This window comes from Anolis carolinensis, chromosome 2 (assembly GCF_035594765.1).
Source record: "Anolis carolinensis isolate JA03-04 chromosome 2, rAnoCar3.1.pri, whole genome shotgun sequence".
In the NCBI taxonomy this organism is placed as follows: domain Eukaryota; kingdom Metazoa; phylum Chordata; class Lepidosauria; order Squamata; family Dactyloidae; genus Anolis; species Anolis carolinensis.
Genome location: NC_085842.1, coordinates 137,105,714 through 137,131,122, shown reverse-complemented (window position 1 = coordinate 137,131,122; position 25,409 = coordinate 137,105,714). Strand labels below are relative to the sequence as shown.

General features: G+C 41.3%; 1 protein-coding gene, 1 long non-coding RNA gene and 3 other non-coding genes across 8 annotated transcripts in view; 1 reads left to right on the top strand and 4 right to left on the bottom strand.

Annotated features, from left to right (window-relative positions):
• The window catches only part of st6galnac2 (ST6 N-acetylgalactosaminide alpha-2,6-sialyltransferase 2), a 47,330-nt gene extending 36,717 nt beyond the window's left edge, over positions 1-10,613 (top strand). Inside the window, exons 5-10 of the mRNA XM_008104366.3 lie at positions 2,374-2,539; positions 2,741-2,879; positions 3,510-3,613; positions 6,001-6,084; positions 6,851-6,950; positions 8,343-10,613. Coding sequence (XP_008102573.2) covers positions 2,374-2,539; positions 2,741-2,879; positions 3,510-3,613; positions 6,001-6,084; positions 6,851-6,950; positions 8,343-8,510 — 761 coding nt within the window. The 3' untranslated portion in view covers positions 8,511-10,613. The remainder of the gene's footprint in view (positions 1-2,373; positions 2,540-2,740; positions 2,880-3,509; positions 3,614-6,000; positions 6,085-6,850; positions 6,951-8,342) is intronic.
• Positions 1-25,409, bottom strand: part of LOC100560112 (uncharacterized) — a 31,469-nt gene that overhangs the window by 5,336 nt on the left and 724 nt on the right. For 2 of the 4 annotated variants that reach the window (XR_010002886.1, XR_010002885.1), the window contains 6 exons: positions 24,899-24,985; positions 24,122-24,257; positions 22,273-22,410; positions 21,971-22,089; positions 18,876-19,035; positions 17,304-17,394 (listed from right to left, as the gene is read on the bottom strand). This is a non-coding gene — a long non-coding RNA (uncharacterized LOC100560112). Of the gene's footprint in view, positions 1-14,884; positions 17,395-18,875; positions 19,036-21,970; positions 22,090-22,272; positions 22,411-24,121; positions 24,258-24,898; positions 24,986-25,409 lie in introns of those variants that run through there. The other 2 variants (XR_010002887.1, XR_010002884.1) reach the window with 2 other exon arrangements.
• On the bottom strand, positions 19,303-19,378 carry LOC134297248 (small nucleolar RNA R38). The gene has a single exon (XR_010003977.1). It is a non-coding gene; the product is annotated as a small nucleolar RNA R38 (small nucleolar RNA).
• Positions 22,487-22,567, bottom strand: LOC134297249 (small nucleolar RNA R38). Its single transcript, XR_010003978.1, has one exon. It is a non-coding gene; the product is annotated as a small nucleolar RNA R38 (small nucleolar RNA).
• On the bottom strand, positions 24,334-24,412 carry LOC134297247 (small nucleolar RNA R38). Its single transcript, XR_010003976.1, has one exon. It is a non-coding gene; the product is annotated as a small nucleolar RNA R38 (small nucleolar RNA).

Sequence of the window (25,409 nt, the reverse complement as noted above, 5' to 3'; positions counted from 1 at the left end):
GAAAGGGATTGGAGGCTCAGTTCCCTGGGACTGTGTGGGAATGAAGGATCCTTCATACAGCCTCCCCTCATCCTGCCCACCAGCAAATTGTGATAGCTGTGTCAGAGGCAATGATCTAGGACTCACTCTCCCACAGAAGCAGATGATACTATCAGATATTCAAATTCAGATAATTAAGTAAAACACTAAGTGAGTTGTTCAGTCTTCTCAACACACCTGCAGCAGCTCTGTGTCATATACCATTATCATACATATACATATACCATTATCACATGTGTCTGGTTGTCAGTGCACTTGCCATTTTTATTATTCACATCTATATATGGGATACTGCTCTTGCTTATGCCTGTGTGTAATGTATTCTGTGTTCTTTGCATATGTCTGTGCCTATACCAACACCTTTTTTATTTTTTGCAATCTCCTTCACTCATCTAAAGCAGAGGCGGGCAATGTGTCTTGGCCCAGCAGCAAAATCTAATTTGGAAATGCAATACCATCCCTGTATTTGTGGGGGACACGTCCAAAGACACACTTTTTTCATGCACAGCAGAAACCGTGGATAGTAACAAGCCCTTTGTTTGGACTGTATTTGGTCCAGGAGCATGCCATAGCATGACATGGGAAGGCCTAGAAAAGCCCATAAACACTTCTGGGGGCAGGAGAGAACATTTTGGAGCATAGATAAGTGAAACCACTGATATTAAATCCATGGATAATAGGGTTGTGCTGCAGTCTGAAAGCATACATTCTAGCAGTGCCAAAGGCTATAAGACGGACGCAGGACACAGTAAAGGTATAGGTTTTCACCTGACGTTACTTCTAGTCATGTCTGACTCTGGGGGTTGGTGCTTATCTCCATTTCTAAGCCAAAGAGCTGGTGTTGTCCTTAGACACCTCCAAGGTCATGTGGCTGGCACGACTACATGGAGTGCTGTTACCTTCCCACCGGAGTGGTACCTATTGATCTACTTAAATTTTCAAACTGCTAGGTTGGCAGAAGCTGGGTTTAACAGCGGGAGCTCACCCCGCTCTTCGGATTCGAGCTGCCAACCTTTTGGCAGTTTAGCAGCTCAGCGGTTTAATCCACTGCACCACCGGGGGCTCCTAAGGGAAACGGTAGGGGCAAAGCAAAACAAAGCAGAGACCTGTTTTGAGCCTTTTAAAGCCTATTTAGATATGCCCCCCACAATCCCCTGGACAAATCACAGCTCAATTCTGTACATCTCTGCTCAGAGGAAGCACTTGGGATACAAATCCCTCGTTCTATACATGTCTGCTAAGAAATCTGAGTGTCCCGGTTCTTTAAAATATAAAGGCTTTATAAGGAGCAGGATAAGATAAACTGTGTGCTTTTATGTTTTCAAGTTGCCTGTTGACATAAGGCAACTCCATGAGTTTCACAAGAAGAGAAGGAATAACAGGTGGTTTGTCAAGTTCTTTCCTGTGGAATACATCTGCATCACCTGATATTTATTGGCAGTCTCCCATCCATGTATTGTAGTTACTAATCCAGTTACTAATCTGAGATAACAGTTGATTTCTGTGCAATTCTGAACAAGTCCCCCCCACCTGCCCCAGTTTTGAAGAGGGAAATCCCAGTGGTTGTCACTGATCATTCATTAGAGATAAACATAGTCCTGGAGAAAGAAAGTAGGGATGTTGCTAAAGACGTTCAAGGGCTTGGATGCGGAACCCTTGCAAACCAAAATATTGCCCTGTCCCAAAGGTGTGGTAAAGGTCACAATTTTAAATCCAAGACTGGGACCCAAGAACTGGATGACTACTATGGAAAAGTTGGGTATAAATAAATAAACATAATAATAACTACACATTCTCCACTACCCAAGGAAACGATAGGCTTTTGTTTCTAGAATAGAAGACTGGACCTTAGTTATAGCTGCCAGTAATTTTCAATTTTTATTCTAATTCCTGTTTCTTCAGAATGCAAAAAGTATTTAATGAAGAACTAAACTGTTTGTGTCTTCAAGTTGCCAGTTGATTTGTGGCAATCTCATGAATTTCATATTTTTTTTCTTAGGCAAACACACACAGTTTATTTCATCCTGCTCGATTAACCACATCTTCCTGTCAGGCATCCTTGGATTTCTTAAAGTGAAAAAGACAAGATGCTATTTCAAGCAGATGAGTTTGGCATTTGTTTCCTTGGAAACTCTGCTAGGATTGCAGGACAATGCACCATATCATTATCATTAACCTGAACATTGCCCATTCTGTCCTCTTCTGGGTTCCTTAGTGCAAAGGGCATCTTTAATCATAGGTCTGTAAGTTCTCCTTCCATTTTTATGAATGTTTGCGTTGCATGCCCTTTTTCTACTAATTGGTTTTTTTTTTGTTTTTTTTTTTGTTCTGCAGTCATTTCCTCCACATTGCAGCTCCTCAGTAATGCTGCCAACATCAGGCTGTTAAATGAGACCACCTCCCCCGATGGCTGCGTCCGCTGCGCTGTGGTTGGGAACGGGGGAATTCTGAATGGATCCCACCAAGGCAAGGAGATAGATGCTCATGACTTTGTCTTCAGGTATAATGAGGTTGGCAATCCCCCTCTCTTGGAAAGGGCCTCAGGCCCAATTTGGGATGGTCATGGAGGGCTGAAGCATTCCCAGGGAGGGACACTCCCACTCTGAAGCTTTCCAGATTACCACCCATCTACTTATTCCTTGGAGCTAATGGGCGCACGTTTCTCAGAGCCTCTATCCTTTTATTTTTTGTATCCATGCAGACTTAATGGGGCAGTGATCAAGGGCTTTGAGGCAGATGTTGGAACAAAGACTTCCTTCTATGGTTTCACAGTAAACACCATGAAGAATTCCCTAATTGCTTATGCAGAGTATGGCTTCACCCAAATCCCACAAGCTAAGGTAAATGCATCACTGCAAGACAGTGTGTTTGGTTTTGCTCACTGTTAACATATAAGGCTTCAATCTGTGGGAATCTGTGTGTAAGTGGACCATGTCAGCCATATTTCAAGTGCTCTTTGATCTTCACTAAATTGAGTTCTGGTGGTAGGCTTGGAGAAAACATCTGCCTGATAAATTGGAGGAGAAGGAAGAGGAGGAGAAAGGTGATGGAAGTAAATATGTAGCAATGCAGCCTGATACAGACACGGTGGATGCCCATTGCTTATGGAATCCATTCACATCCTTGTTTCCCTTGTTACTTTCTTGTTATCTAATAGTCATAAACGCTAGTAAATATCCATCATGTATATATGTAGTAAACATATTCCAAGAGGAAGAGATCCAAAGGTTTCCAAGAGCACAAAATGCTTCCTACACAAGAAGACTCTCAGAAAAGAGGCAAACGAGGCCTCAGCACCTTCATTAACCATGGCATGGAGACTGTTATTGGGTTGGAGTGGAGCAGAAAATCATACAGAGTATCTGGTTGTTACCAAGAGATCACCTTGTTGCATGGTTTTGTTACAGGCCTTATGTTGTGGATCCTGTTCGTTTTTTTATATCTTACATTCTGTTTTGCCTTGGCTGCAGGACATACGGTACATTTTCATTCCTTCAGATAAACGAGACTACCTAATGCTGAAATCTGCCATCCTGGGCATCCCTGTTCCAGAGGGCTATGACAAAGGTGACAAGTAAGTGTTCCCCTTCATTTGCTTCTCTACCCTGCCACTACTGTAGGGAACCAATACCCTGCAACTACATAGAGGGAACCAATAGTTATTGGCCTTTTTTGCTTAGAGTTAATGTACTCACATTGACCTGTGAATAATTAGATTCATAGAATCATAGAATAGTAGAGTTGGAAGAGACCTCATGGGCCATCCAGTCCAACCCCCTGCCAAGTAGCAGGAAATCTCATTCAAAGCACCCTCAACAGATGGCCATCCAGCCTCTGCTTAAAAGCCTCCAAAGAAGGCGCCTCCACCACAGAGAGTTCCACTGCCGAACAGCTCTCACAGTGAGGAAGTTCTTCCTGATGTTCAGGTGGAATCTCCTTTCCTGTAGTTTGAAGCCATTGTTCCGCGTCCTAGTCTGCAGGGCAGCAGAAAACAAGCTTGCTTCCTCCTCCCTATGACTTCCCTTCAGGTATTTGTACATGGCTATCATGTCTCCTCTTAGCCTTCTCTTCTGCAGGCTAAACATGCCCAGTTCTTTAAGCCGCTCCTCATAGGGCTTGTTCTCCAGACCCTTGATCATTTTAGTTGTCCTCCTCTGGACGCTTTCCAGCTTGTCAACATCTCCCTTCAATTGTGGTGCCCAGAATTAGACACAGTATTCCCGGTGAGGTCTGACCAAGGCAGAATAGAGGGGGAGCATGACTTCCCTGGATCTAGACGCTATTCCCCTATTGATGCAGGCCAGAATCCCGTTGGCTTTTTTCGCTGCCGCATCACATTGTAGGCTCATGTTTAACTTGTTGTCCACAAGGACTCCAAGGTCTTTTTCACACGTACTGCTGTCGAGCCAGGCTTCCCCCATTTTGTATTTTTGCATTCCATTTTTTCTGTGAAGTATCTTGCATTTGTCCCTGTTGAACTTCATTTTGTTAGTTTCGGCCCATCTCTCTAGTCTGTCAAGATCATTTTGAATTCTGCTCCTGTCTTCTGGGGTGTTAGCTATCCCTCCCAATTTGGTGTCATCTGCAAACTTGATGATTGTTCCTTCTAACCCTTCGTCTAAGTCATTAATAAAGATGTTGAACAAAACCCAGATTTTTTTGGATTTCTTTTTTTCACTATTTTTTAAAGACTTGCACGAGGACATGTTACATTTTATTATTCTAAATATCCTTTGAAATACTAAAATAATCATAATAATTCCTTAATAATGACACCACTCCAGCAAAAATTCAGAAATATGAACAAATATATTTTCTTAGACCAAGGGTTCTCAAACCTTTGTCTGCCGTGGAGCACTTTCTGAAGCAAAAGTTTCTCATGGAACCCCAAGAAATGTTTATATATTATATCATGCAGGAAAACCAACAATCAAAATCTTCAATCAGCAGGGGAAAAGCAATGTTACATTCAGGTGCAAGTTTTAAAAACTAGGTTGCCAGGGCAGCTATTTTGCCCTGGAAGGCCATAGTGGGTGGGTGGACGAAGTTTGTATGCTCGTGGACAAGAATAGGTGATGGGTGGGACCTGAGTTGTATTTCCTCATTTCTTGCTTACATTGAAATATATACATACACAGACGGACTTATGGAGAAGACACACAGAGAAAGAAGAGTTTATCATCATCTTGCCCACACAGTTTATCTGCAGATACCTATGGCACATGGTGCATGAAGCGAACCATCATGCATGAAGGGAGCCAGACCTGCCTGCCACCATTTCCATTGCAATCAAAATCTGTCAAAATGCTGGCAAGAGGCCATTGTGTGTGTGTGTATACGCACTTGTGCAAGTGTTGCATTTGGAGGTAGTTCTCCCCCACTTGTCATCTCTACCAACATCAAAGCCTTGATGGGATGTCAAAAATGTAGTTCTCAGGGTGAGGAAAAAATTCATTGCCATTGGGGTGTCTTGTACCTGCATGTAGATCGACTGCAGGCATCCAAGAATGGAAGTCATCCACTTGTGTGTGAGCCCTACCACAGTGTTTAGGGCATGGCAATTTCTTCCCTCAATTCACCAGAGATGGGTATAATTATGTGTGTCCATTGGCTACAATTCTTTCTTTCTTTCCTGTAAACTTTCCAGAGACTGGCAACAGATGGCCAGGGAACTGGCTCTGGGTTATGGACTGCCATTTTGAGTAGCACTGCCCCAGAGGGTCTCATGTAGATTTTCTGCCCTGGATGGTAAAAGATTTTTCTGCCCTGGAAGTTTAGAGTGTGCTCTGCAAAACAATTAAACAAACAAACACACACACACACACACATATCTCAATATATGACAAATGGAGCCATTGTTCATTTGATTGTTCAGTTCTCTTCCCTGCTGTGGGGTCAGCTGAGAGCTGTATGATGGCTGATAGTCTGTGAAGCTGTTTCTATCTGATTTTTTTTCCACAGGCCACAGAAATACTTTGGATCTAATACATCTGCAGAAAAGTTCAAGTTGCTGCATCCAGAATTCATGTATTATCTGACAGAAAGGTAATGCTTTGAGCCCTTGAACATGGCATTGTTGTTGGCATCCGTTGAAGATGTGACTCAGTAGCCACATAAGTACTAAGCGTATTTTTCTTATTGGTAGGCAGAGTGGGAGGTTGAGGAGGAAGGACTCATTTCCTATTCTTTAAATTTTGAAACCTGCTCTATTAACCTAGTCTCCCCTCCAGATGTCATATCCTGAGAAATTTTGCAAAACTCATACCGTTCTGCCTTGTCACACTTCCTTCAGGAACACTGAGAAAAGAACTTGCTTCAAAGCACACCTACCTCATAAATGTAGAGAGCTAGTACAGTAGAGTCTCACTTATCCAACGTAAACGGGCTGGCAGAAAGTTGGATAAGCGAATACGTTGGATAATAAGGAGAGATTAAGAAAAAGCCTATTAAACATCAAAATAGGTTATGATTTTACAAATTAAGCACCAAAACATCATGTTATGCAACAAATTTGACAGAAAAAGTAGTTCAATATGCAGTAATGTTATGTTGTAATTACTGTATTTACAAATTTAGCACCAAAATATTATGATAAATTGAAAACATTGACTACAAAAATGCGTTGGATAATCCAGAACGTTGGATAAGTGAGACTCTACTGTATATTCTATGAGTAGGCCAAAAGTTAGACATCTTCTGCATGCCGAATTTTATGGTCCAGTTTTTGCACCTGACTCAGATGATGTAGTAATCCGTTTTTCCTGAATACCCCGTAATGATTTCTGACAAAATATTTCTTTCCCATTTACAGGTTCTTAAAATCGGAAATAATAAACTCTCAGTTTGGGCATCTCTACATGCCCAGCACTGGAGCAATTATGCTTTTAACAGCTCTGCATACTTGTGATCAGGTAAGACTCCTTATGATCTTTACCTGATTATTTGGTAACAAGATAGAAATTTAAAGCTATTTGAAAAGGTGCAAAATGGCTCCCACTTTTCCTCCCAGCCCATTATCATCCTGCTAGTGACGTATATATCAGATAAGTGTAGGTTACATATGTGTCAATCCCTTTATGTCCTGAGCTAAGCATACTGGTCTTTGGTCCTTGTGGTTCATCCAAAAACCTCCTAGTGCCCAGTAACTTGGGGAGGTGCAGCTACTGCTGTTGCTTACTTTCAGATAATGGAGAGCACTGGGGTGGGGGGTTCAGATGCTGGCAGCCCAGTTCCTCTGAGCTCCCAAAGAAGAAAAAGGTGGATTAGCTCCTTTTGAGAGCACATGTTCATCTCTCCATCCACTGAACTGAGATAAGTTCTGTATCATCTGAACTTGTACATTTTTCTTGGAAAATGCATGCTTGCCACTTGATCAGAGAACTTCTGCGTAAGTAATGGCCCAAGCTTCCCTTCTGCCTGACATGGGGGGAAACCAGCACCTCTTCCCCAGTGCTGTTGCCATTGCACTGCTCCCATCTCTGAAATCAAGATGGAGAATGTGTAGTCTCAATGGAGAGAAGCATTGGCCACAAAGAGCCATCTTTTCTCTGATACACCCTTCCTCAGAGCTAGGAATTTCTGCACGGGGGAACAAGCTCTAGGAGGCCACTTGTGCCAAGCAGTGTCCCAGACCACGCTCACTCATACTTTGAGGAAAGACCCCACAGAACCTCTGGAACAGAAGTAACAGGAAGGACATAATTATTCATTCTAGTGCTCTGTTGTCAGAGGTAAATTCTCACTAGACCCAACAGGAGGGTCATGCTGGTTCTACACTGTACTATGGAGCCCCGGTGGCAAAGTGTGTTAAAGCACTGAGCTGGAGACCGAAAAGCATGAGTGGCATGAGCGGGGTGGGGTGAGCTCCTGCTGTTAGCTCCAGCTCCTGCCCACCTAGCAGTTCGAAAACATGCCAATGTGAGTAGATCAATAGGTACCGCTCCGGCGGGAAGGTAATGGCTCTCCATGCAGTCATGCCGGCCACATGACCTTGGTGGTGTCTATGAACAACACCGGCTCTTCGGCTTAGAAATGGAGATGAACACCAACCCCCAGAGTCAGACATAACTGGACTTAACGTCAGGGGAAACCTTTACCTTTAATGGAGGAAAATGGACATGGTGCTTTTTGGGTTTCATGACATGTTCTCTAGAAATTTGTCACACTGAAGCCTGAGCCATTCTGCAATCTCTTTAAGCATAAAGAGGTTTTGAGTGAAATGATGCATTGGGGATGGAAGGATGGGCTCATGCCATGTCCCTCTTTCACTCTTGCTTTTACCTCTCTTTTTCTCATTTCCCTAGGTCAGTGCGTTTGGCTTCATCACAGATAGTTACAGGACATTCTCAGATCATTACTATGAACACGAGAAGAAGCCCTTGGTCTTCTATGCCAACCATGATATGCTCTTAGAGGCTGAGCTTTGGAAGAGTTTACACCGGGCCGGCATCATGAAGCTGTATCAGCGGTGAAGGCAGTGTGTGCCGTGGACAAGGAAGGGGCTGGGCAGCTCCTCTCAGTTCTCTCTGTGTGACCAATCTGGTGATCCACAGGAGACCTTCTTTTGCTTTCATGGGGAGTGAGGACAGGGCTGATAACCTGCAAGTACCAATTATACACGAGGGACTACCAGTTGGTTAATCCACAGAGAATATTCTCGTAGGATTTGGTCATGAGCATGCATATTAATCCATACTAGATGGGGAGCCCATCCAGTGTGATTATCCAGGGATGAGAGAAAATACTACTACAAGAAACATAAAGTCGGTTGGCAGAAAAATGGACAAAAACATTTGTTAACTGCTCTGCTATTCATGCACTTTCGGTGATGCCTTTGTGGGGTATTCAGTTGCAGATTTACCAGGACAAAAAGGAATTACGTTTTTGAGGTGTCGTGCAGTATGAGTGTATTTTTTTTTTTTTGCATTTTAGCTTCCTCTCTGAAGAGAAGTCTGATGAAGATCATTGGCAAAAGGGGGCAAAGAGTATGGAATAATACTGTATTTGCCATGATCTTGATGTTGCACCCCTGCTGAGAACCACAAAACAGTTCTCAGAAGAGGCAATAATACACTAGAGCAATTGTCTGCTCAGACCTACTGTACTCATAATGACTCTCTTTCAAAACAGTTCTCTGTAGCAGGACCCCAAGAGATACAGTGTTATTGCAGAGGAACAAGTTCTGGTACTATGAAAGAGGAATAAGGAATGAACAGTTGAAAAAAAAATACTGTTTTCTAGTAGAAATGGTAGATTTTCCATGACTTTTTGCAATGGGAGTGCAGCTACATCCCTGGCAGCAATGGTTGGTACAAGAAAAGAAGGGGAAAGTTGGTTCTTTCCCTTTTAAAACAGGTCATGCATTTCCTGTACACTTTGTTTACAAAGAGAAGTGCATTTCCAGAAAGCTCTCAGAAGTGCAGTTATCCTTGTAAACAAGGTACACAGGGAGCACGTGCCTCATCAATAAGGAGAAACAGTACTCTCTGCTGTGACTCCCACTCCACAATACATTCAACAGGGTTAGGGGCACAAGCCTGGGAGTGGAGTAAAACAGTGGGAAATGTAAGTGCCTTACCTCTTTTAAAAGGTAATGATATCACTTCTATGCTAATGATGGCCAGATACTCCTCTGACATCGATTTCATGATGTCTAGAGTGGTATAGACTCATTTCTTTACCCCAACTTGATGTTATAAAGTTCTTGCACTACCATATGAAAATGTCTCCTTTGCTGACTGAAGAGTTGGGATGGACAACTATTGACTTATTTTGCCCAAGATCATCAACACTGGACTAACAGCCAGCTACCTTTTGCATCTTGCAGGAATAGTCCACCTGTAGCTTATTCATTGCCGATCCTAGGTTTTTCGCCTTTCTGATGTACCAAACATGACTCAGTTTGCCATATTTGTTCAAATACTGAGAGTCCCCCAGTGCTGTGTGGATGCTCTTCCTCCCAGATCCTTAGGACAGGTACTGCATTAATATGAAGCACAACACATTATGTAGCAAGTTTCTCTTTATGAGCTCACTGCTCATGCATCCATCAGTTTCTTTCTGATTGAGATTTCCATAGATAATGTCAGGCGTTTTTGGAAGGTATCAAAAGGCATCAGGCAATAAAACGTGGCAGAAGAATATGGCAACACTACATGCCTATGCAAAACAAAACTCCAGGAAACCTTTTACTGCCCACTGAACTGAACCTAACTGCTCAGGCTCAGTCAAGACGCCAAAGAGAGCTTTCTGTCTGAAGTGTTTTCATTTGCTTCAGAAGGGATAACCGACTAGGTACTGGCACACCAGTTCCCATCCTTTTCTTGGAGACCTCAAGAGCTTTGATTGTTTTGGCTATGAGAGTTTTCTTTTCTTTTGTATAAATGTTTCTTCTCAAAAAGTGTGTGAAAATCTTGTGGGACTTTAATATGCCGGTTTTATTTTGTGGAGTAATCCAATCAAATTTGTTAATTCTAAGGTATCACAAGTCTCGGGACTTTTTCTACAGCAATCTAACTTGACTACTTTGGCTCTTTAATACTATGTATTTAAATAGTATTAAAACAATAACATGACTTTCTCTGCCAAGGTTAATCATCTATGTCTCCTAGCAAAGCTATGTGTGCACAGACAACATGTTTTCCTTAGCCATACTGTGTGCTTGTGCTCTCAAGTCACCTAATGATTTACAACAATCCTATGAATTTCATAATTTTCTTAGACATGCAATACTCAAGAGGTGGCTTGTTGGTGCCGTCTTCTGAAATACAGCCTATAACTTCCAAGATCGAATGGGATCTGGTACCTCCAGCAGATTTAGGTGCTATTCCCAGCAATATACAGTTTTTCTGTCATTCGAGGATGATAGTCTGTGATTCTTCCATTGTAAGACACCATCAATTGTAAGATGCACCACCACCAACAAAAATACAAAAGATATACCTGTGATTCTAAGACACATTCCATTTTTAGAGATGTTTGTATAGGAAAAAGTGTGTTTCAGAACCGAAGAAATACATTATTCCAGAATTATTGACATCAGTTTCTTTGCACAGGCGATACATTTGTCACCATTAACAGTTCTTATTATGTAGACACAACTCTTGCATCAAGTATTTTGCTAATAGGGGAAAAGTGATTTGATCATTTAAGAACAGAAGGGTAGTCTGACTTTTAGCATCCAAAACAAGGACTGCTGGCCTTGGAAATGGGAATCACTTCATCAAAAAACAAGTATCAGAGGTGACAAGTACTCAAAGCCCCTAGAAGAGTTTTGAAAAATGTGGAGGAGAGATGGTGTGACCTTTTGACTCGTACCTGAACCACAGGGTAAAATTCCCTCTCAAGCTAATTAAACCACAATTGGCCACCAACAAGCAAAGGCAGCCACACACATAACCTTGCAGACCTCAAGGCAGGTGTTTGTAAGATAATTAAATGTAAACAGCAATCCGGAGATCAGTGGCAGGTCAGTTTTGTTCTGCAGGAAAGTGACAGTGGCTAGTGACAGACGGAGAGTTGCAAGTGTACAATGAGGAAAGGTGGAGTGTAATTCGAAACATTTTCCCACTTTGTATAATTGCATAAATGTTGAATGACCTTTTCTCCTTTGTGTGTCCCTTTTGTCATGTGGGTGTGAGGCAGCGGGGGGGGGGGGGGGGGGGGAAGAAAATGTACTCTTTTCTCCCCTATGGCCAAAGTAAAGGACTAGATAGTGCCAGTTAAGGAATGAGCAGCAGGCGAGGAGAGTGCCAAGTCTTAGCCATTTGTGGGAATGGATGGGAATCTGCCTATAAGTGACATCAAGATGCATGAGGTGTGTACCAGAAGATGATGAGATCATGTCCTATATTTTCCCTCTATAAAATAACCATGCCCCCCAAGAATGAAGTGGGTATCTGTATTTCACATCTATAGCACTTAAGACTCCAGTAAGTGGTATTACTCTGTTCAGTGGCATCTTGAGATTTGCACTTCAATGAACTCCCTTGAATTCTTTAGTGTTACAGCTCTAACAGAAAACTACAAATACGTCAAGAAATTGCATGTCCCAAGTTTCCAGAGGATGAAGTCATGGCTGTTAAAATGCTATCAAAGTATTAAAATTGTATTGTGTCAATACACTCTTAGACCATCAGTGTGGCTTCCCCCTCTTCTCCCCTCTCCATCTAACAGAAGCAAGAGCAAGTGTTCTCTAAATGTGTTCAGAAGCCATCAAATGCTTGTTAAAAGCACACCTGTTAAGAGCCTGAGCTGCAAAGAGAAATTTCCTGGGTGAATGCTCATCTCTGCTACAAATATACTAATCCCACAGGAAAACCAGTCTAGCTTCCTTTCCATCAAGGCCCCTTCTACACCGCCATATAATCCATATTATAAAAGCAGATAATCATATTATCTGCTTTGAATTGGATTAAATGAGTCTACACTGCCATATAATCCAGTTCAAAGCAGATAATCTGGATTTTATATGGCAGTGTAGAAGTGGCCCTAGTTTTAGTAGGGTGGTGATCATTTTCCCAGTGATAAGGATTTCTAGAGTACCGTGAAACAGCCTGAAGCTTGAGTTTACCTCCAGTTCCCACAAGATTCAGAGCATCTGTGTTGGAGTGCAAATATTTTGCAGGTCTTGAGTGGGCAATTAGGCCTTTTCTGCACTGTTCTTGCATCTTGGGATCTGATCCCAGGTTCTCTGCTTTGTACTGGATATGAGTCTCCATTGCCAAATAATCTGGGATCAGATCCTGGGATATAGGGCAGTATAAAAGGGACCTTCGTCTCACTAACTTTATAAACTATCTGTCCTGAAGGGAAAATAAATGGATAGTTTTAGGACATAGGGTTCCTCCCTGATACTTGGGAGATAAACCCAAGTATCAAAAGAAAATTTAAAGTTTCCACCTTATGCTTACTGGGGAATCGTCTTCAGTGATTTACCATAGCCTTGATTTACATTAGTGAAAGCACTTCTAGAGAGCCCTCGGTGGCGCAGCGGGTTAAACCACTGAGCTGCTGAACTTGCTGACCAAAAAGTCGGCGGTTTGGATCCGGGGAGCGGAGTGAGCTCCCAGTATTAGTCCCAGCTTCTGACAACCTAGCAGTTCAAAAGCATGCAAATGTGAGTAGATCAATAAGTACCGCTTCTGCGGTAAGGTTAACGGCACTCCATGCAGTCATGCTGGCCATATGACAATGCCTGCTCTTCAGCTTAGAAATGGAGTTGAGCACCAATCTCCAGAGTTGGGCATGACTAGACTTCATGTCAGGGAAAACCTTTACCTTTACCTTAAGCACTTCTAGAGACACCATGTAAAGAGGTCTCCAATGCCTACTTGTGCAACATTTTCCTCTGGTTGCCAGATAGTGCAGAGGGGGATCCTTCAACATTGCCAGCTTTTACCTGCCCAAACCACCTGCCCAGGTGCCCCAGTGAATGGCTGCACATGTCTGATATCCTGACCATTGTGCATCCTTTTTACCTTTCTCGTGAAATCACCAGTCTCTCTGCTCACAGATTCAACTGCTACATTCTTTGCCATCTAATTCTTCTGTGATGCTAATAAAATGAGAATTTTTGTCTCAAGTGTGTACAAATGTGGGTGAGTGAACAGACAGGAACACCTACATAGATCTGTCTGCATATGGGACATTCTTGTGTGGTGATGGCACACCTACAGGAATTGTTCTCATGAGTGCCGACACTTCAAAATTTTACCCCTTTTGCTGTGCAAATCTTTTCTCCTTTTGTGTCAAAAGAACGACTAGAACAGTTTTCCAGTGTTTTTACATTAGCTCTTAGGAATCCTCACCACTGGTTAAGCTGCATGGTATCTTGAGTCCTCTCCGGGGTTGAGAAAAGCAGGGTAAAAGTACAAGTAAATACATTAATAAAATAAATTTCTGGGACAAGTCTAAAACACCTGAAAACGCAAGGCTTGGGAACCACTGCAATGTGAGGCGAGGGGCAACTGTTTCTACCCCAAGGAATTTTCTTTCTTTCTCCCTCCTACTGCCCTCTACTAAATCATATATGTATACCTTAATGAACGTGAAATCCAGGACATCCTTGCACAGCATGTATCTATCAGTCATATTATAAGTAATGTTGTAAAGTTTATTTGAATCGATCACTTTAAAAGGTGTTGTTTGACCTGGGCAAAGTATTCTGAAAGAATTTTTTTTTAAAAAAAAATCAGTTCTGTGTTAATTAATTGGCAAACATTAATGTATGAATTAATTGAATTGTTTACATCAGATAAACAGCTGCAATCTATACCAAAGGCCTGTTTCTCCAGCCCTCGTTCACCATTTCCCCATGCCACTGCTGCTAAAATAACCTTTAATCTAGTCAGATGAGGCAAACGGGTAGCTGGAAGGATACAAAAGCACATTTTAAAAAGGAATTTTACCACCAAAGGCTTTCTAAACTGAGGTATGTCTGTATTACAAACATGTCAGCATATGACATTGTTCCAATCCCAGCCCACAGATTACATTCCACAACACTTGCGATGATAGAACACATGTCCTGCTTTTATGTGTTCTTCTAAAGTACGATGTGTCGACTAATGCAAAGCTGACAGTTGAGAGCAAGCCCAAAAACTGGTGACAGATGACTGGGAAAGAATAACCGAGGTGAGAGCAGAAGGAACCAAAAAGGAAGTGTGAGGTGGCAGGGACGGAACTATGCTTATTCTGCACAAATATTCAATGGTAAGACAGAAGGTTTGAAGGCAGGACCAGAACAGAGCTAGTAAGCAAGACTAGGACAAGGGGATCATGATCAGCTCTATAAAAGGAGTGAATGGTTGGATACTCCTGATCAGTAAAACACAACATACCATACCTGTGCTGAATTGTCTTTCAACGTTTTAAGCAGATGGCACTTAATTTCATCATGTTGTTGCCGACACACATCAACACAGATCTTCTGACAGGAACAGGGAAATGAGCCACCTCCAAAGGCTCGAAAAGTTAAATTTTTGGAATGTAGCTACCAGAAGTGTATCCTCCCAACCAACACAACAGATGACACTAAGATAGTGTAATGCTTCATTGCCCCAGCTGTGGTTATTGTAAGTTTGAATGAGGAAGTATACCTTTTTTCCTTATGCAAACTCCTTACATGTCCATTTAACTGTTAGCACTACAACCTGCCTTGTATACCATTACAAGGAGGCACAGCTCCATGTTTTCCTGACCAGAATGGCTCCAGTATGGCCATAGAGTACATACATTGGGATGCACCCAAACTGTCCATGTGACATACAGTGATCCTGTGCTGAAACAGCTTTGAACACAGCCTTTTTCTCTTCTGTGTCGGTAAACAAGCCCACAAATCCCAAGCCCCTTCTATGACCATTTCTCTTAAAGGTTTCTCTTTCAATTCCCCAGGCACCCTTGGAGGCTAAAGAGCAAGTGGTGTGTTTGCAAACTTTAAGAGTGTAAATGTTTTCTCAATCTTCAAAAAGGACAAAGTGGGAGGGAACTGGACATCAACCCAAATTCCATTGTAGAAGCAAGATGATGTCCCACTAAAATGCACTACCTTGTTTCAGATGGCAGGAGTCATTACCCTGGGAAAAGCAACACATCACAGGGCACTACATTATGGCCTTGTAATACCTTACTCCCAAACTCTTGAGAAAGCAAAATCTGCAACCTCTTTCCAGTAAGACAAGTTTTAATCAATAGCAAGATTGTCAGTCACGTCACCTCACTCTGTGAGCAACACCTTCCACCTTACAAGGGGTTTGTAGCAAACTACAAGATTACTTACTTAGGCGATCCCTCGTAGTTCGAGGATGATTGTCTTCCATCTGTGGGTTCTTGGGGGTGTGTCTGTAGGTGGCTGAAGAGACCTATTTTTTATCTGCATGTTCTCCTGCAGTGAGGACATTGGTTTCCAGGGGGAAGGCGGTCCCGGTCAGGGTTGGCTTGACGGGCCTTCCTCTTGGCAGGTTTCTCCCTTAAGCCCTCCATTCGTGCCTCTTCGAACTCCGCAGCACTGCTGGTCACAGCTGACCTCCAATTAAAGTGCTCAAGGGCCAGGGCTTCTCAGTTGTGTCTATGCCACAGTTTTTAAGGTTGGCTTTAAGCCCATCTTTAAATCTCTTTTCCTGTCCACCAACATTACGTTTCCCATTCTTGAGTTCTGAGTAGAGTAACTGTTTTGGGAGACGGTGATCGGGCATTCGGACAACGTGGCCAGTCCAGCAGAGTTGATGGCGTAGGAGCATCACTTCAATGCTGGTGGTCTTTGCTTCCTCAAGCACACTGACATTTGTCCGCCTGTCTTCCCAAAAGATTTGAAGGTTTTTTCTGAGGCAACGCTGATGGAAACGCTCCGGGAGTTGAGTGTGATGTCTGTAGACCGTCCACGTTTCGCAGGCGTAGAGCAGGGTTGGGAGGACAATGGCTTTGTAAACAAGCACCTTGGTATCTTCGCGAATGTCCTGATCATCAAACACTCTCTGCTTCATTTGGGAAAATGCTGCACTTGCAGAGCTCAGGCGGTGTTGTATTTCAGTCTCAATGTTAACTTTTGTGGAGAGGTGGCTGCCAAGGTAGCGGTAATGGTCAACGTTTTCTCATGTGACATCATTAAGCTGTATTCCTGGCATTGCAGAGGGGTTAGCTGGTGCCTGTTGGAAGAGCACTTTGGTTTTCTCAATGTTCAATGAGAGGCCGAGCTTCTTGTATGCTTCTGCAAAGGTGTTTAGAGTGGCTTGTAGGTCTTCTTCTGAGTGCGCACAGACTATGTTGTCATCAGCATATTGGAGTTATACAATAGCTGTTGTGGTGACCTTGGTTTTGGCTTTCAGTCTGCTGAGGTTAAATAGCTTGCCATCGGTCCGATAGATGATTTCCACTCTGGTGGAAAGCTTCCAACCAAGGTGAAGTATCATAGCAATGAAGATGGAAAATAAGGTAGGGGCAAGGTTATAGACTTTTCCTGGTCAGTCAGAAGGTCAAACAGGGTATAGGATTACAGCTGGTGCTGGAGGGGGTTACACTACCTCTGAAGATGCAGGTTCACAGCTTGGGAGTGATCTTGGACTCATCACTGAGCCTAGAACCCCAGGTTTCAGCGGTGGCCAGGGGAGCTTTCACACAATTAAAATTTGTGTGCCAGTTGTGCCTGTACCTTGAGAAGCCAGAGTTGGCCACAGTGGTCCACGCTCTTGTCACATCTCAAATAGACTACTGCAATGCACTCTATTTTTTAAAAAAACAAACTGTGTGCTGAAATAAAAGACTGCACATTTTGACTACTTTGCTTTATTGTTAAATCCAGTGGAGAAACGGACTTGGGATGGCTCCATACTTGCATGCCCTTCTGGTTAAAATGAGCACCTAAAAAGGGAGAAAGATGGGAGGAGTTAAAAGAGGCATCACTGAAGAGAGGGAAATGTCAGACAAAGGAAGTTAAAGGATGACCAAAACTTCCAAGGCAAAAGCAGTATTTGACCCTTTTAAAGAATCCATGAATTCAAATATATACAATTTAGGTTGTTTGGGGACAGGATAAACATTTCTATAGTAAACCAGGAGTTACAGTTATTTCTTTTTTTTATTAGCACCTCAGTGGCGTAAGCAACAGCCTTATCATTTCCAAAATCAAAGTGTTACCAGGCAGTATCTCTGCCATACTACAAATTTTGACTGACAGCCTAGTTTCATGTGCTGTCAAGTTTGGAGTGGTTCATTTGGTCAGACGGTTGGACCAAGAGGCCTACTTTCTCCATAAAACAAGAGCTCCCTCCCTACCAAAATACAAACGATGGGCACTCAAAGTCAACTAGCTGTGTGTTCCTTTCTTACTAGACCACAATAATGAAGAACATCAATACTGATGGCTCAAAGGCAGCCTTCCTCAACCTAGGTCCCTCCAGATAAAAAAGGGCCAGGTTTCAGCCTACACGGCTCGTCATCCCTGATCATTGGCCAGATTGTCTAGGATTTATGGGAGCTGGAACCCACCATCACTTGAAGGGCCATTGCTTGACCATCCCTGAATTAAGCAAGCAGAGGACAGAGCTATCACTTATGAATCACTAGAAGAAAACTAAGCCTCTCCATAGGAAACAGATGGGAGCTGGAGGGCCATGCACTCCCTACTCCTTGGCTCTTTATCTGCTACATTCCCTGTTTTGTGGAAATACACTGTAATTTTAAGCAGTGGAAAAAAGAGAAGCGAGACCACAGTGTGAACTATAACAATTCTACATTGCTGAAAGGTGTCCCTGTCTTATGATTGTAGTTAGTACCAAATGAAACATCTTTAATAAAATGTTTCCATTCTAATCAAATCCTCCAGATTTACAAAATGGACTGGAATGAAATGAATCATTTTCTTTTTATTTGTGTATTTGATTCTTAAATGTCTCTCCTTTTTTAACAACATATAAGAAAGTATAGAATGACTCAATATGTTGCCTTGAGTTTAGTTTAGTTTCCAAGGCCTTCACCTTTAGAATATCTCGGCTTTCTGTCTCACTTCAGCAAAACATCTCTGAAAATGTCAATAATGTGAAACTTAAGACACCCACACATTGTACAATCAAAGCAATTATATGTAGAACGTAACTGTTAGGGCTGTGAACACACAGGTTCCTACCTACTCATTAACAGTGTGAAAATCACTGGACAGAAAGTTTAGCTGTTCTGTTTTGCATTCTGGGTGGGGTAATTTACGTTAGCTTCCTAGGCTAATAGCCACTTATCTCTTTTTAAGTAATATATGGGGAAGGGGGGGGGAGACACCAATCATATATTCTGAAAATGGGTGTTTAAACTGTCTAAATTCAATTAAAAGATTGGGATATTCCACTTACTAGAGAATGGATGAGCAATTTGCAATCCTCAAACTCCTTAGAGATTTTGCGCGACAGGAGAAACAGAAATCCCTCCAGCGTTCCACTGCTGTGTAGGAAGTGATACCTCACGATGTTGGTCTACTTCCTGTCCATGTCTCTTTCCACCGCTAAGCCGGGACTGAGAGAGACCAGATAGAATAAGATGATCAAGTAAAGGTGTCTCGCCAACAAGGAAGTAATCATCTTTGGCCATAGCACAAGGCTAGAACATGGGTCAAACACAAGGCCCGTGGGCTGAATCTAGAACACCGGTCATTTTATATGGCCCATGAGGCTTTCAATGCCAGGCAATGCAGTTATGCATTTATATAGTCTTACAATTACAAGTCATTTTAGTGGCTTGCAAGTATTTGGTATCCAAGACAATTGTGAGAAAGAAACATGGAAAAGCCTCAGTTGATACTCATTTTCACCTCACATTTGAAATTTCAGACAGGGATAACATCACATCATAGGCTTTTAGGAGACTGACTTGAGAAAATAACTGAACCGTAGAATCAACCTTTAAAGTTCTAAACTGATCAATATTTATCCTTGATGGGGCCACAGTTTTATACATTTTCTGCAATTACGTGAAATAGAGCAGGAAAGACTATTTTACACACACACTTTTGCCCTCATCACAATTCTGTGGGAGTAAGAAATCTGAAAAACATTAACTTATCCAAGGTATCTCAAAATACTTGAGATCTAAGGATTTAGTGTTGGGTCTCCCTAGTTTTTGTGAAAGATACTAATCTATACACCATGATTTCAAAAACATACAATAGACGTACAGTATAGACAAATGCACTCATATATTCAAAGAGTACGTACATACAATATGACAAGTTTTTGTCAATATTTTAGCTACAGTCTAATATAGTTTTTTCTGCCTTCTCTTCCCAGATGAGTTCTGAGTTTCCATTTGCTTGGTAGCATGGAATATCCTTCACTTAACTGAACAGTAAGCCAATGCTATGTCCCACCAACACCATCTCTCTTACTTATCATATGAACCACACAGAATACGGAGTATTCTATAAATGAGACATGAGCTTGGAACAGAAGAGTAACACTTAACTTTCCAGTCTCTGGGTTTCCTATCAAACAAGTAAATCCTGAGCAGACTTTGAAAGTCCGCAAAGGTAGACTGTAACTACAAATATTCATATAATAATATCTCTGATAAACCATGAACCTTCCTGGATAACCCTGGGCCAGATATAATATTACAAACAGAAGACACGTGCTGAGAAAAGGTTAAAAAAGGAACAATCCTTGTACTGTTTAGAATGAAAAGCAAAATGAAAGTTATTTCCTATTACTGTTTCTCAGTTTGCCTCCAAATAATCCAGCTACTAGTGCTGCCTAAATCATTACATTCATCACAACCCAACAGAAAAGCATTATCTTGTGTTCCTACCAGTCAGTCTTTCTAAAGTATACCCCCAAACCGGGGTGAAGATCTATATTCCATGGACCTCAAAAACTGATTTCATTTAAAATTTATACACTATTTTCACATTATGTTTATTAGATTTTTTAAAGCAAGATCTGATATAGTACAGGCAGTTTGCAAGTTACGAACAAGATAAGTTCTTAAGTTGAATTTGTATTTGAGAGCAGGTACTTTTTTATGTATAACTCCAGCCATGAGCTGTGGATGGCATAGGGAAAGAAAGAAAAGCTGAAAGAGAAAGGAACTTGTAACATGATAAAAATAAAGATCTATCATGTATTCTTGATGGAACCTACTGAACCCATCTTGATTTCTGCAATATGCATATTGTTCTGTTGCAGACATAACAGGAAGCCATGGTTTCTCACTGCCTGAATGAGCTCTGACAAGTTTCACATTTGCATGTTTCTACTTGGTTTTGAGGTCATAAAAGTATCATTAATTTGTTTTTAAACAAGCAAGTTTAAATCATATCCAAATCAAGCTAACTATCAGTTCTTTAAGATGTGTTTCCTATGCATTTGTGCAAAAAGATACAGCTTGTTCATGCAGCAAAAATTACAGTTGGCTATTACATTTGAACCAGGTTTCAGGCTCATTTTGAACAAGAAATTTGGGTATTTGAAAAGAAGTGCTACTTCTAAAATCCGTTTACCATCTGCTATCCCAATCTGGATAAATCACAGGCATATTTTGCTTTCTTCTTAGGTTCAAATTAGACGTGACTTTAAGCACATTTCTGAATTGCATGTGTCTGGCCACATCTTTGTTTACTAAGAGCAGCTGCAGGACCAAAGAAGGAGGGGGTTCACCCTTTCCTCCATGACACCCCTACAACCCCCAAACTGACTAAACAAAACACCCTATGTGCCTCAATTTTACAAAGATTAAAATTAGGGCAAACAAGAGCTAATGGAATACGAGATTTTTTTTGTTTGGAATATGGCTCAACACCCCCATACAACTTCCTAGCTGTGTTTTCTAAATAAAGCAACAGCTAAAAGCAAGCATATAATTAAAATGCGCTTCAGTCACATCTTTCTTGGATCCTTAAGAAACCTTCACAATGTGTTTAGATGATAATCTGCTCTGCTCAACAAGAATTGCCACTTGTCATCTAGATTATTTAGCCCCGAAGGAGACTTATGAGGAAGAGCAGCAATGAACTCGCATTGCCAATCCATCATTCCTTTCTTCAGAGCATTCATACAATGCGACCCAAGAAAAAATACACAGCTTATGTTACATGAATTAATCTTTTACTAAATCAAATGTTTCAGAAGTAGGCCAACCTAAAGGCATTTCAACATGCACTATAGAATCTTTCCTGAATTTTAACCTTTATTCTGAACTCTGGCTATGCTTCTAGCCTCAAGATCAGAGAGATGAAATTGCTGGCAGGAGAAGTGCAGAAACAAAGAATTCCATTCCACATCTATTACATCCACTTTCAAGAATCCTTTTAATTGTTTGCTTTGTTCTCATAAAGCAAATGAGAAAGTGATTTCCTCTCTATAACAAGGTGGCATGTTTCACTGATTCTATGCATTTTTGCAAATTTCTATAAATGCAAACTTTAAAACTCCAAAAAATGTTGCTTTAATTCACATACCATTAAGTAACAGGTTGCGTTGATGTTATTTTTCTGCTCAATCAGTCTTTTCTTTTGTACTTTCTGTGTATGTTTAGCTTTATAAAGGAATAAGCTACTACAGGTTGAGCATCTTTTATCTGGAATTCCAAAAACAAATGCCCATGGATGGATTAGATATTGACATCTTTGCATTCTGATGATTTCATTCATATACACGTTTTCATCCACAAAATTATTTAAAATACTGTGTGCAACCCAAGATATCCCATTATGTACATTTACAAGGTGATTATGTAGATTTGCCTACAGCTCATACTCACCACTGTGTAAACAAATCAGAACTATTTGGTTGCCATAGACTTCATCTTCCTGTTAAAACGATTCTGTGGTGTTTGCATCATCATAGTTATATCTTCATGACGGTCTGTGACAGTATGATTGTCAGGGGCACTTGCAGCCTAAGAAGAGAACAGGCACACTGTTAACATTAACTGCACAAATAAACTGTGCCATGTGTGCCTAATTTCCCTACAGCCGAGCTTTCAGATTCCATAAGTCCACAAGCAGAAAGTTTCCTTTTCAGACAGGGATAACTTTGTATCATCACTAGCTCAGCTTTATAAAACTGGACCAACTGTATGCACGTCCCAAAATTAAGGGAGCTTTGTTCTAGCTCTTCTTTTGAATACCGAAATACGTATTAATCTTTCATCCTACCAGTGACACCTAGCGGTCATTTCATCCAAATCGTGAGCACACCTCTTTTAACAAAGAAGCTTCTTTTCACAAAGGGTTTTCCTGTCTCTGTTGCTCTTCTTTTCTTTTGTCGGGCCGCGGCTAGCAGAGGGTTAACTGCCAGCTCCAGATCTTGCCAACCGGAAGGTTGACAGTTCAAACCGCATAGCCGGAAATGAAATAGGAAAACTTGTGTATGTTTATGTATTATCTGTTTCTGTCATTGTATAATGGCAGTGAATATTTGCCATATATATGTATCTGTAATCCGTTCTGAGTCACCTTGGGGAGACAGAGCGGAATATAAATAAAGTGTATTATTATAGTTGAAAGCTTTTACACAACATCAGTATTGGGAGTGGAGTAGAGAAACACTGAAATTGCAGTCCCACTGAACAAAATACATATTAAGAAGTCTTTATTATAACCTCCTCATAAATACAATTTGCAGGGCATTGTTCTTCCTGCCTTGATCTGATTTAAGTTGCTTCTCTGAAGGACATAATTTTAATGATCTAAGTCACCATAAAGGACTAATGAGAATCTGTTTAATCGGCCTTTAAGAAGAAATGCCTTATTGCTTAACATAACCTTAATGCATATATAGGTTTCACTACAAAATAGGTACACACTAGCAGATTATTCAGAATTCTTTTCAGACCAATCTTCCCAGTAATCAAAAAATGGGATCCCTTGCACTTACATCCCAACTTATCCTCCTTGTTTTTATTTACTGATAGAATAACGCGGTGTGGCTACAGCCTTAGGGTGCATCTGCACTGTAGAATTAATAGTTTGACACCACTTTAACTACTATGGCTTAGTGCTGCAGAATCTCGGGATTTGTAGTTAAGTAAGGCAAGACTTAGCAGGGAAGGCTAAAGGCCTTGTTAAAACTACAACTCCTAGGATTCCATAGCATTGAGGCAACTTTATTCCCATTTTCTATAGCAGTGGTTCTTAACCTGTGGGTCTCCAGGAGTTTTGGCCTACAACTTCCAGAAATCCCAGCCAGTTTACCAGCTGTTAGGATTTCTAGGAGTTGAAGGCCAAAACATCTGGGGACTCACAGGTTGAGAACCACTGAGATAAGGAATACTAAATCCACTGTCCTTCACAAAAACGTTTGCACAAATTGCAGAAAATACAACAAAAAGTGTTTAATGTCCAGCTCTGGTGGCACAAACCTCACAGAGTCCAGAGAAGGCTCAACAACCAGCCTGAGAACATTCAGGAGGCCAGACTCAACCAAAATCTCACCAACTGCAACATTTATAACGGCCTTACTTCACAGTAGCAACAGTGCACAGCTGCCATCAGAGAGAAGCAAGTAGAACAGACCCGAAGTTTCCTGATGGGTAAGTCAGGCTCAGTGGATGCTGAATGTGTGCGAGACCCTTTGAAAGGTGCAACAGGACTACAGAACACACTTACCATTGGGTAAAAATATCAAAAAAAGTGGCCGACAGAGACTTCATCTTCCTATTATAAAGATTCTGCTGTGTTTGCATCTTAATAGTTGAATTTCCATGAGGTCTGTGTTGGTATGATTGTCAGAGGAACATGCAGCCTAAGAAGAGAACAGACACACTGTTAGCGATAACTGTACAAATAAACTGTGCCATGTGTGCCCAATTCCCCTAAAGCTGAGCTTTCAGATTCCACAACTCCACAAGCAGAGTTTCCTTTTCAGACAGGGATAACTTTGTATCATCACCAGCTCAGCTTTATAAAACCTGGACCAACTGCATACACCTAAATTAGAATTTTGTTTTAACTCTCCTTTTGAATACCTAAATACAGTTGAGTCACACTTATCCAACATAAACGGGCTGGCAGAATGTTGGATAAGCGAATATGTTGGATAATAAAGAGGGATTAAGGAAAAGCCTATTAAACATCAAAATAGGTTATGATTTTACAAATTAAGCACCAAAACATCATGTTATACAACCAATTTGACAGAAAAAGTAGTTCATTACACATTAATGCTATGTAGTAATGGCTGTATTTACGAATTTAGCACCAAAATATCACAATGCATTGAAAACATTGACTACAAAAATGTGTTGGATAATCCAGAACGTTGAATAAGTGAGACTCTACTGTATTAATACTGGATTTCACCCTACGAGCGACACCTAGTGGGTACTATGAAAAAAGGACAGGAGATAGTGAAGAGATTGTCTTGTTGTGTTTTAATCAACATACCCGTCAACAAAGCCTCTGACAAAGAACCTTGTTTTTACAAAGTTTCTTCCTATACAGGCCTTCTTTTCTTGCTTTTCTTCTACCTAGCTGGAAGATTTTAAACAGCATTGGTACTGGCAGGGTGGCAGGCAAACAGACATGCAAATCCTACTGAGCAAAATATCAAGCTGTTGTCTATCACTAACACAAGCTCCCCACATACACAATTTACTGCCCATTATTCTTGCTACTTTAAGTTGCTTGTCTGAATGACTCAATTTTAATGCCCTAAATCGGTTTTTAAAACTAGTGAGAAAGTATATTTAATTATTCATTAAGAAGTGTTTACTGTTTAATATAATCTTAACACTGTATATATATATATATATGAATCCCCATGGTGGTGCAGCTGATTAAACCGCTGAGCTGCTAAACATGGAGTGGGGTGACCTCCTGCTGTTAGGCCCAGCTTCTGCCAACCTAGCCGTTTGAAAACATGCAAATGTGAGTAGATCAATAAGTACTGCTTCTG